General features: G+C 41.3%; 1 protein-coding gene across 4 annotated transcripts in view; it reads right to left on the bottom strand.

Annotated features, from left to right (window-relative positions):
* Positions 1-12732, bottom strand: part of rhbdl1 (rhomboid, veinlet-like 1 (Drosophila)) — a 65305-nt gene that overhangs the window by 7209 nt on the left and 45364 nt on the right. For all 4 annotated transcript variants that reach the window (XM_022190864.2, XM_022190862.2, XM_051939092.1 and 1 more), the window contains 2 exons: positions 2062-2162; positions 222-282 (listed from right to left, as the gene is read on the bottom strand). In XM_022190864.2, coding sequence (XP_022046556.1) covers positions 222-282; positions 2062-2162 — 162 coding nt within the window. The remainder of the gene's footprint in view (positions 1-221; positions 283-2061; positions 2163-12732) is intronic.

Genomic DNA, 12732 nt, shown 5'->3' with positions numbered 1-12732 from the left:
GTCTGCTGCTCAGTTTTGGAAGGGGTTTCTAAAGCTCCACTCGGATGATAAATGCTGTGGTGTTGTGCTGAACCGTGAGCAGGTGTGTGTGCATTAAATAGACTGAAAAAAGAAAAGTACGGACTCTCTGTTTAATGACTGGACTATGAATTAAACATAAATAGCAGCAGCAGACAGGAACAGAAGCGCAGCGGCTTTGAGAGTAAATCTAGAGAACTTACTGCAAACTAGCGCCAGGATCATGCGGAGCAGCTTGTACGGGCAGCGCATCCCGGCCCAGTTCTGCAACAACAGAGCAAAAGTGTCTCGTCAGCGCAAACAATCACGACACAAACAACCAGCAAATATGTGACTAGCTTCCCCGCCTGGCACTCAGTTCCTATCTTCGGGACATATTTAGACCACTAAGAAAGACAATCCATATCCATATGAGAGTGGCAGCAGCACTTACACAAGACAGAGACGCGATTATACACCTGGCTGCTCTCCACTCACTGGTTCCAACCCAGTGGCACTCTATTAATTAGGGCTAAGATAATTTAAGGGAATGGGAGAATGGGCCAATGAATAGCCCTTGTGATTCTCCGGGGAAAAAAGAACAATGGCACCCTGACTTAGAATAACACATTTACTCCCTGGGATGAATAATTGCACCAATCCCTTCTTTCCTTAAGCTGTAGGAATATGAATCAGAGCCAGAGTTTCTCTACTTCCCTCAGAGCAGAAAAAAAGAAATGGAGAATGACATGTAAAATTTAAGAAGTGTATAAATAAACCCTGATGTGACCATATGTTTAAAAAAAAAGTAGAAAGTGGCAGTACAGGTGATGTCCCGATATTTTTCACAAATAAATGATTAATACTGGTGGAAGGAGAGCATGAGAAGAGGTCTGAGATGGGACTGATGTGAAGTTGCTGCTCTCTGATGGGAGGCAATTTGCTCTCACATGCCTCGACTCTTACATGAGAAGGGCAAATCTTTAGCCAAAGCACGGCCGATCCATTTTGTCTGTTACAGATCTTGTTACCACATTCAGGATGTTGGAATGGAGAACAGCTGAAGGAATCTGACATGTGCGCGAGGTGCAGAGGGTCATTCAACGACAAGAGCGCTTATTTTTCGTTAAAAACAACTACAAAAACATCGAAGTACGATGCCCTAAGTTGAATTTGTGTGCCACATGGTTGGAAGATGTACTCTGACAACTGCATGGCTTCTAGGGCGTCAGGTACACGGCAGTGCTCGAAACTTCACTGAACCTGAAAATGGATTTTGAGTGAACCGGATGATGACGCCTGATGGCAGATGGTTTGGGATTTACTGGGTCGAGACCGGACGATGTTTCGAGAAGGAAACAAAGTCGACGAAAACTCATCAGAGTAGAACTAAGAGTGGCCTTAAAGGATTTCCTAACAACACCCGGGCAAAAATGGCCGCTATGAGCACACGGTTACAGTTATAGAGGCCCATCACTGCATTTTGATTTTCATTCCTGTTGGCGTGTGCGCTGCCCACAGTGAGGAGTGACATTAGTTAAAGTGATTCGTCAGATGTAACACCGCCTCGAGAGCTGAAGAGAATGTGGAAGGCATTTCGCACAGAAACCTTGTGACAAAAACGCACGCAAACAAATGCTGGAAAAAGGCTCGAGCTGCGTTGAGGGAATTCTTGTTTCTTCAGTGGCCACAAACAAAGTCTTAATAATTGATACCTAACATGCCGATTCACTTAAGATTCATTGATACCGGTGACAGAACTGTGAAACGTTTAGCCTTTGGGGTACGTCACTCATCGACAACCTTCAAGCGAGGACTTTTATTTGGCTAATGAAAAGATAAGAGATAGGATATCCAATTTCCAAAAAACCGCCGGGCAATAAAGAATATTTATCGCATCATGTGATCCTACTGTGAATGAAAAAATAAAATAAAATCAACCCAGACGGCAGCGAGGCCCAGAGTGTTGGTTGGTGGATGCCTCTGATATTTCGTCTCTATTAAAAACCGATTTTCAGACGTAACAATGGAGGCGATGATGATGATGATGAGGGTGGCAGTTACCATGACGACATTGGCCAGATGCGCCGAGCACAGAGCGTAGACCCCTCCGGAGCCCCCCACCACTGGAGCACGCATGTCGGTGATGGAAACTGTCAGCGAGCCTGTGGAGACAGAAAGAGGAGGAGATATTAGGAGTGCAGACGTATGAGGGGGACAGGGAGCACGCAATGCAGGCAGAGTGTGTGTGTGTGTGTGTGTGTGTGTGTGTGTGTGTGTGTGTGTGTGTGTGTGTGTGTGTGTGTGTGTGTGTGTGTGTGTTCGGAGCAGAAGAAGCGAGAGCAAAGGACAGCGTTTTAGAGCAGACGGGGGAAAAACAAAGGGAGAGTCAGATTACTCATCACACAGCAGCACAAGTCACCTTCCTCGGAGCATTTTTCTAAAAATCTCAGCGTAAAAATCACAGGAGCCGCGTTACATCAGCTGACCTTCACATGCCCTTTTACATCACATCCACAACACACACACACACACACGTGCGCAGTATTGTACAGGCTTTTCTTCTCCATCTGCTAAAACTGGAGCTGACTAATTATATTAACATTGTAAAGAAATAAAAAGGAATATTTCCTAATTGGATTTTGCTTCAGGATACTGCAATTTAAAAAAAAAAAAAAAAAGAAGAAGTCCGTCTTCAAATGATCTCTGATCAAAGTGAGGCCAGAAGAACATCGTCAAACCTCGCCGATGAGGATAATTTCCAATTTGCCTGTTCTGAAGATGCTTTGTCTAATATTCATGAGCATGTCTAATCTGGGATATGTAGATATGGAAATAAGTCAAATGTGTTACACAGTTGTTAGACCAAAAGTACAGTGGTGGTCACAGCAATGACAAAGGGAGGCTACACACTTATATCACAGCTGCGTACAGAAGTTTTTTTTTTGCATGGGACATTTTGACATGTCACGGTAGGAAAAGCACAGGTGTAAATAATAAAATTAAAGATGGCTGAATTCCACTTAGCTGCTCCTCCTGTATGCTGTTACACTGGCACACTGTCACGGTTTCGTGGGACGCCTGAACAGAGCAGAGCAATAATGTAAATGGCAAACAGCTGCACCTTTCCTACGATGACAAGTCAAAATGTCTGTTGTAAAGAGGCTCATTTGTCAACAAGCTGGGCAGTTAAAGACCCTCCTCCACTGAAAATCTTCTATTTTAAACGCCATTAATACATCCATACGGTGTTTATTATATGGAAGAAGACGCATCATGAGCGAAATCTGCACTCAAAAACATTGATTCAGACTTTTAAAGTTTCATACTTCACAAGTCTGAAAAGCAAATGCTGTCAGCTGTCAGAGTGGAGCTTTCTGTATTATTACCTCCACCAGGGGGTTATGTAATCATTGGAGTTTGTTTGTCTGTGTGTCTGTTAACAGCATAACTCAAAAGTAAAGGACGGATTTTCACCAAATTTTTACAGAATGTCCGGAAGAGCAAAAGTAACAATCGATTAGATTTTGGAGGTGATCCGGATCACCGTCTGGATCCAGGATTTTTTTGAAGGACTCTGTACAATTGAGAGAGATGGCCGCAAACAGACAGACAGACAGACAAACAGATGGCCTGGCGGAGGTCTGCGCTCTCCGAGTGCTTTTCTAGTTACTCTATACTTTGAGGTTCAAATGTGACTGAATTTCTTGAAACTTGCTATTGTGAAATGTAGAATAGTTTGAAAGTCTTTGAGAAGAGTTGAAGGGGAGCTGGTGTGCTCGAGTAGGGACAGTGAAGACTTACAATATCTAATTAAAGGCTAGAGATGGATTTTAAACAACAAAAAAATCCAACTGTACTGATTTGGTGCCTTGAAAGTTACTAGATAGTGTGAGCAATTTAAAGTCCTGCATATGGGTGGTTTCAATTACTTTACCCGATGAGACGTCTGGTCAGGTTAATTTCTGGTGGAGCTACTTTTAAAGAGCACATTTAAAACTTTGTGGGTTTTTAACTTTTCCTTACTGTGTCATATGACTGCTTTTTGTGCATGTAAAAGGTCTACAAACTTACAAACCCTCCAGCCTACACCAAAGGGAGTTTTTCAAACTCACAGAAACTATTACTTCTTTGCCTGCCTGAAACACCTCATCTGAAGTGTAGGTTTTTCTTCTGTGACTTATTTACATCACCATGTAACACATTAGCATAACATCTGTCAAGCCACTGGTTTTTCATGCCCTTAAAAAAAAGATTAAGCAGCTTTCTTACATTATTTCCTCACTTGAGCTGCTTCTGTTAGGCAGATCCCAACACTGAAAGATCTGGGATGCTGACAGAACCTCACTGACCAATCAGAACAGACTGAGTCTTAAAGAGACAGGAGATAAAACGGAGCATTTTAGCTTGAGGGAGTGGTGCGATGTTCACTTTTCACTTCATTTAAAAAAATTGTGTTTTTTTGCATATTAAAGCAACATAGTAATAATAATAATAATATTGTCAATGTGCAAAACATGGGCTTTTTAGAAGGAAGCCAAGTCACTATGCCATATGTTGTGATAGCATTTATAATTATGTAAACCGTCCCACTCTGACAGGTGCAACTAAATGAACAAAAGAGGACTGAGGAAGCTGTCAAGCAAGCCCAGTCTGCACACGCCCACACACTGTCGAGAAACGGTCTAATCAAGCAACAGAAGTCAAAACCCGTGTGTGGGTGAACAATACCTGTGCACAGGAGCCGTCTCATGTATTCCACATCTATTCAAATGAGTGATAGCAAGAACATTTTCCGACCATCATAGTCCATTACACTATCAATTATATGTTAAATGAGACAAAGCAACGCTATATGAAACACAACATGTCTTGTGGTTGAATTGCATGGTGGTCTATAATTTTAATAGGCTTGGACTCTTGGCTTCCCATTAAAAGATTTATATAAACTATACATGTCCTGAAGTTTTACTGTGGTACTTATGAAATAAAGTGCAACATACAGTATTAAAAATGTAAAAATCCATTTATATGGATTCCAGAGATCCATTTACATTAGAAATATCTGCACCAATGTGTGCCTTGTAATCATATTTTAAGACCAGTCAGAGATTCTATCGATGGAAAACCTTTTCCTTATCCACTGGCATTGATTTCATCATGTATAGATGCTGATTGTGAAAGTAGAGAAAAATGGTAAGCCTCAAATTACACTTTCATTCCTTACCAGTCCGACACAGAAAATTGATATTACTATTGCTCTGATCTTTGTTCAGATTTGTCATATCTGCCCATTAAATATGCAGCTACAGCCAGCAAGCCAGATAGCTTTGTTTAGCATAATGCATGCTGCTTAGAACAGAGCCTTACTCTGAATTATTCCAAGGTGGTTAGCACTTGTGGCACATCTGCAGCAATTCTACAAACAGCTTGTCGACATGTCTGTAGCTCTTTTCAGCAAGTGGGAGATACTGTCTGTGTCAGAAATTCCAGATATCTTCAACTGTTAATCACAGCTCAGAAGCTGAAGTGTTTTTCTTTAAGCAATCTGACAAATACGTGGTAATAGTGTTTTACCTTCAGATTTCAGATAAAAAGTCTGTTAAATTCAACGAGTATCTCCACACAAGCTGCTCGCTGTCCATTTTGTGTGTGTGTGTGTGTGTGTGTGTGTGTGTGTGTGTGTGTGTGTGTGTAATCAAAACACATCTGGTGTTCACCAACAGCCTTGGATCTGCAAATGTGAAACCAATCTGCACAACACGATTTCAGCCAGCTAGCAACAGGTGACATTTGTGCTCAAAGAAAGGACCGAGCTATGACTCTCTACACATTTTCCAGAGTACAGTGTGAATTCAGAGGCCTTTCAAAACACCTGTCCCCACTATTATTTGCAGTGGATGTAGAGCAGGTGTGAGAGACAGTAGCAACCACTCCTCTCTTCCCTGTTTCTAGGGGAAATGTCGAGCAAGAAACTGGTTTAAGCAACCTCGGATTCAGCTTCTTCCCTCATGGACACAGACTGAGACCTCTGTTCTTCCCCGGTATGATGAGCAGATAAAGCCCTGGGCTCCTACTGGGCAGCAGGAGGCCCCTCCAGGTGCTGCCTATCGGGGAAAGGGTGGTGGCTTTTATGGCTCGCCTGGGCAGTAAGAACAGTGTTGTAGGAAATAATAGGGCTCTGTGATATAGCTGAAAAATTCTTCATCAGAATTTTGTCTATATCTGTCAACACTGCTCATTTTAAGAAGTCATTTTAAGTGAGAAGCACAAGGAAAAAGGTGTAACTACTTTACTTTGAATTTAACTTTAGCCTATTTGTGATTTCTTAAGCAGGTTTTATGATATTTGAAATACAATTACTGCTGGTCCTCAACCGACCACAGTCTTGACCACTGTCCGCAGGTGGCCAAAAGCCCTGGTGGTCACGGACTAGTCTGCCTCGAGAGACCTGCACAGCAGCCATGAGAAGAGCGATGGAAGGCTAATGAGCTCTGTTATCAAGGCATATGACAGGCTGTTTATGAACGAGAAAAGGAGCATGCATGAAGTTTGTGCTGGAGCCATACTTTGCATTTTCTTTATGCGCTTTCATGGCGGTTTTTGATGCATTTATCAAACATTTTTAAAACTATTTTTTGTATATCTATTTATGAAGTGTCCATCACTGGTATGTCTTGCCATTGTTTTATCGTCCGGGCCTATTAGACATTTCAGCTATGACAAATAGACATCCACTCCCATATCTGTAAGACTGGAAGATTTCTATTTTAGTCAGCTAGCTCAGATGTTAGCGTTGCTGCCACAGCAATGAGCATTCATAAACTTGAGTGACAAGGCTTGTGAAGGAGCACTGAAGTGAGGATTACATTTGTTTGACTGTCAAAATCAAAATAATCTTTTTCCAAAATTGTCGACTTCATCTTCGAGCACAGGGAATATCTCGCCACTTTTTAATAAGAATAACAAAATTACAACAGACAGCCAAAGGATCTAGAAATTAACTTTACGTAGCCGGTGGCTGTTGTGCATTTCAGTGTTTAAAAGCTATACCTCTAAGTGTGGTTATCTACACCTGTTGTTGAATTCACCGAGGCTGGCTGTGTGTGACACTACGAAGTAGGACAGAATTCCAAGCTGAAGAAATCACTGTGGCAGTCGCTTGTGAGGACGGCGTCAGCCTCTGTTAATTATGCAAATGAGCTGATAAGGGAAGCGGAGAGGGCTGATAAAACAAAACAGCCTCTTTTTAATCACAGTTGGGGTTTGCTGGAGTTGTGATCTCAGATCTATAATGCATGTTGTAACATTCACAAGTCTGTATGTGTGTGTGTGTACGTGCTGTGGGACCGCACAGAGTAAACAGCGTCTTAAAGAACGCCTTGTCAGCCCCCGGTGCTGGTGATGATCATGGAAAGACAGATGGTAATCAGAACGTGTTCCTGAGTCATTCATCTCTCCTCGCTCCGACACCTACGGGCTATTTTATGTGGATTTATGGGACATATGAAGGTTGGTGCTTCAGCGAAAGATTTGAGGAGAGCCACAGTGCCCCATTTTTGTAGTTCCACTAAATTGCAATTACACAGTGTAGCATACAGTATGTGGTCTCTGATCTCTTCAAAGTAAAGAAAAATTGAATTGGAGCAACATCAGCAGCATCAACATCTGAGGTTCTCATTTAGGCTTTTCTGGGGCTCTGTAACTTTTTGCAGTTAATTTATTACTTCCACGTTTTAGAGATGGGTGATACAATGATATGAGTGATAGCATCTGGGGTTTTAGTTCTGGTAATACTGTGATTATAGTTAAATGCAGCCCTTTAAAGATATATTACAGTTAATTGATACAATTCTGGTAATGTATTTTTTTATTACTGGATGAGAGTGAGATGCCTCAGTCACATATATATCGATATGATCCTGATTCATGCTATCTCACCTCATTAATTTGCTGCTACACATATTCACATTTCATTTGTAGTCGACCACATCTAAACAGTTAACATCACCGATTGTTTATCTGCTTTAACCTTCAATTATCTATGATATGCACAATTTCACACTGTAGGTGTAACTGACCATGTGCTTGTTCTAATAATTATTATTTCTCTGTAATCTGAAGCCACCTTGTCAGGTCAAACCATGTGCTGCAATGTCATGGGAAGAACTTGGATTTAGTTGGGTGTTCTTTGTATATTATTGTAGTTGGTCCATCTTGTATGGCGAAACCACTATGTGCACCAATCTGCCACAGCAATTAAAAACACCTGTCTAACATTGCAAAGGTAGTATCTGTGCCACAAAGTCAGCTGTGAACCCTTGGGCCGTGGACACAGGATCTCTAGGGGTGTACTGTGGTGTTTTTCACGGGGATGGTGGCAGCTCTTTTGGGTCCTGTAGGTTATGGATTTGGGCCTCTATGGACCTGACTAGTTTCTGTGTATCCAGTGGATGCTTGACCGGATTGGGATTTAGGGAGTTTGCCAGCTGACTCAACAGTTTAGACTCTTGGCCATGTTCCTTAAGCTTTTCCTGAGGCTGATCGGTGTTTGTTCCCTCGAGTGTCAGTGGGACAGATCACTTTGTTCATTTAACATCTTGTATAGTTTCTGTAACATCAAGTGATTTTAAATTCTGTTGACCTCTGTTAAAGGCCGAGTTGATAAACGACTGATTTATATTGGGGTTATGTTTGCATTTTTTTCTTGTTGATTAAAACCTAGCTTTTCCTTTATGACTCCTGTTTCCTCATTGTCTCACTGCTTGATCCCTAACACACAGTGGGATGCTTTGTGTAAAGTGTTTAAAGCATTCAGCTGCAATCAGCGTAAGGATTTCAAATACAACATTTTTGTCATATCCAGCAGCTTGCAGCAGAAATACAGTTATTACAGTTTGCAAATCAAGACTGCCTGTGTAGTGCACTGTCTTCAAGAAAATAAAAACTACTTAAATACTAACATCTCATCACCTTATGAAGTTAATGTGGGGAACATGATAGCAAACTCTTGAGACCTTGAGCAACATTAGCCTTGATTTGAGTCATGTTTTTGGGCACATGACAGACACAAAGTATAATATTCTCTCTCTTAGCTGTTTTCCCTCCACAAACCCTCAAGGGGAATTATTCGCTGTTTTGCAGCTAAATCTTCTACAAACTAGTCACTCACTTCAGTTAAATGTGTTTGGCTGCTGTTTGGTGTGAGGCAGGTAGCAAACTGAATTTTCAGAGCTTTGGCGCTGTAGCCAGAAGCTACACTGTAGGTGAGAGTGATTGTTTTAAAAAAAAAAAGTAAAGTTGCAGGCTGTAAAGACATGAAGCTAAAACACATTTCCTTACAGCTGAAAGAGGACATCCTCAGTGGATTCATTTCTGCCAACACTTTTCACGTACATGAAGTCAACTGAACCAAAATTAATGCAAAAACTTTGGTTAGAAGCTTCATGAGCAGTGAAGCTGTCGGTTTTGTTGCTAAAATGACACCAATCCAGACCACCTCTTCGTAGGAGGCACTTATCAGCGATGTGACACCACCATCTGTGTGTGAGGCAGAGGAGACAACCTGAGACCTGCGGCTCAGAGGAAGAGACGAGCTCCACGGGGAGGATACGAACTGCTCTCTCTCCTCCTGCTTTGGTGAGACGCTCCCCAATACAGTATGAATACTAAACAGGCCTGTCATGTGGGCTCTACTGCTTGAGGGGGATTTAAGATTCAGGATTCTCGCACTCAGCAGGAGCTGAGACATAAGGTGTACGATTATTTCAGCACTGAGCTGACACATTCCACCTCATGCACATAATACCTATTGTTGCCATCCTGAAGTCATCATCAAAATCCTCAAATCTTTTTGTGAGCTTGCAACATTCACAAGTGCACTGCGGTGTAGACAGTAAAAATGATGCACTTTGTACAGAGTATAGGTCAACTACACACTCAGGGCTGTACTCCATCGAATGCTGTACAGTCACCAATGCAGCTCAGCGACTGGAGACTCTGTCAAACCGAAACCTGCTCCGCCATTACTGTTACTCCAGGCTGCCCTAAAGCTATGGGTCAACTTTGTACTTTGAGTCTCTCTGGGACAAGGTGCAGACAAGGCATGCTAAGCTGATCCGAGGCCAGACTCTGACAGCGCCCGAGGCTGCGCTGCTCTGTAGCCACTTCAGTGGAAGCTGCAGTAAAGCAGAGTAAATGCTCTAATCCTTGGAAAATACTGGCGAAATATGCCACAAGGCTTTTCACGCTCTGCTTTATAGGTTATAGATATGTGGGCAGACTGTGATTACTGCAACTATTTATCTTACAGTTATCGGTCTTAAGGTGCATTTTTTTTAGAATACGTGTTTAAAAGTTAATAGTTGTAAATGTTTTAGGTTAAAATCAGGACATAGTTCAAGGGTGAATTGCAGGTTTGTACGCTTTCTGGCCAAAATGAATCATTGAAATCACAAAATGTCTAATATATTCACTGCTTGGTTTAAAAGTGGGTTATAGTCAAAACATTAGAGGATGTGAATGTTAAACTTACATTAATAGATTTGTTGGGTGACTTATTGCGAACATTTTAAAAGCTGACTATCCGGCACACTAGGAATCACTGTCGGTCTTTCAGCAACTAAAAAAAAGTCTCCATTTTGCTCCAGTCTGTCTGGCTTGTCGGCTGCTAAATGTACTAATGGCTTTCATATCTAATTGCTTGCTTTCTGCGGTGCTTGTCGGGTAACATACAGCGGGTTTTAGCGGTTTTTCCACTAAAACATATGCCTGCTGTGCTTACAAACAAAAATCGATGAAAGTGAACTGAAATGTTAAAGCTGCAGGCCGTAACAGCAAAACAATGAGATGAAAGACGCAGAAACTTAGCAGAGATGAAGGGAATTGCAGAGCTGAGTCATAATTATCTCACAACTTCCACATTAATGACAGTCTGACCCATTCCTGATACAAAAATACAGTTTTTTGCAGCTTAAAAAAAAAGATGGAAGTCGGAAGTCAAAATTTAAACCACACAACTACACATCAACAAATTCTTCATCTGCGGAGATCGTTTCTGGTGTTTCCTGATACCTTAAAGGACAATTGAGCACATTAATAGGCAGTGAGTTGGATTTCTTGGTTGGTTAGGCAATAAATTACTCAGAAGAGGACAATTAAAGGACAGTGAGTGTTTATTTGTTCAGGTGATTTAGTTCGGATAGATTAGAAAGAGCTAGATTTATCCTCTAATGCTGTCTGCAGGTCTAAGCTGTAAGGACAGAAATAAATTTATTGCCTTTGTCAAGGAAGTTTTGTTTTCAGTACTTGTTTGCCTGTTTGTTAGCAGGATTACTCAAAAACTACCAGACAGATAGTCATGAGGGGTGGAGCATGGACAAGAAGGAATTTTAGCGTCTGTGCTTTGAGAACTGTAGTGCCTCTTATTGGCTGAATTTGGAGCTGCAATTCTACAGGTAACTTTTGAATCATACGCTGGATTTCCACAAAAGAAGCGCCATCTGGATCTTTGGATCAAGCCAAGTTCAACACATCCGATAACACCGATTTCCAATATGTTGAGTATGGGTTTTGACAGAGGTTTGCACTCTCCCAGTGCCTCTCTACTTTTAATATGTTTCATTGTGAAACATGAAAGAATTTGAGAGACTAAATTTAGCTGATTCCATTTTGTAACTGTAACTACTGAAACTCCATACTAAACGGGCACCATAGCTAAATTATTAAAGAGTGGAGGATCACCTCCGATGTTATCAGTTCTGCTTCTACTTGTACTGAAGAAATTAAGGAAATAGATTTACTATTTATTCTTGTTACACAAAGATTATCTTGCGCATTTTATCTCATCGACTCCATTTCTAATTCATCTATGATTCATTTTAATCACCTGCACGCTGCAGCACACACACACCCTGCTCTTAGTGGCAATGTTGGAGAGAATTAAACATTTAAAAGTGTGTTTACATTTCAATAAAATCAATTCTGACAATGCCTGTAGCCACAAATGCAACTACTCTTTAGCACGCAAGAGTGAATAAATGATGAATCTGTCGAATCATCCAGCAAAAGTCCATCACATACAGGCAGAGCAATGCCGTTTGACTGCAGTTCATCTCTTCCTGCTCCAGGTAAGTTATGCAAAGCAGCCCAGAGCCGGCATATGGAGATAACTAAATTATACAAACACGAGTTAATGAGTAAAAGTAACCCGATGTTTTAGTAAGCGAACGTTTTATCTTTGGTGTGCTCATAAATTCAGTCTGAAATGGTCAAACATCATCTGAACTATTATTCAGAAACTCAGAATTTCATTTTCAGAGATGTCAGAGAAGATTTAAAAGCGAAGAGAGGATTTTTTTTTTTCAAAGAATAGAAAAATTAAATGATAAGAGTGCCATTAAAGTGCTGGATCAATAATCAGTAGGAGCTGTAGTACTGCTAAAATCTTGATATCAATTCCTCTGTAGGCATTTTTAGCAAAAAAAAGACAGTTGTTTCTCTCTCTCTTTCAGCTCACAGCACAGAACAATAGCAGGACAGGCATCCTCTACCCATTGATACTGTGGAATTGTTGCCTTTTAGGTTTGTGTAGCTCTATTTGTACACACTTGCTCCAGACATCCTGTATGCATTAAATCTTGTGGCCCAGCACGGAGATGTGCTGCAGTCAGCACCTCTGTAGTCACAGGGCTGCCTCTGTTGGCTAATAAACGCAGGAAACGCCAGATCAGATTT

Source organism: Acanthochromis polyacanthus, chromosome 19, assembly GCF_021347895.1.
Source record: "Acanthochromis polyacanthus isolate Apoly-LR-REF ecotype Palm Island chromosome 19, KAUST_Apoly_ChrSc, whole genome shotgun sequence".
NCBI lineage: Eukaryota > Metazoa > Chordata > Actinopteri > Pomacentridae > Acanthochromis > Acanthochromis polyacanthus.
Note: the sequence above shows the minus strand (reverse complement) of the source record. Positions and strands in the feature narration are given on the sequence as shown.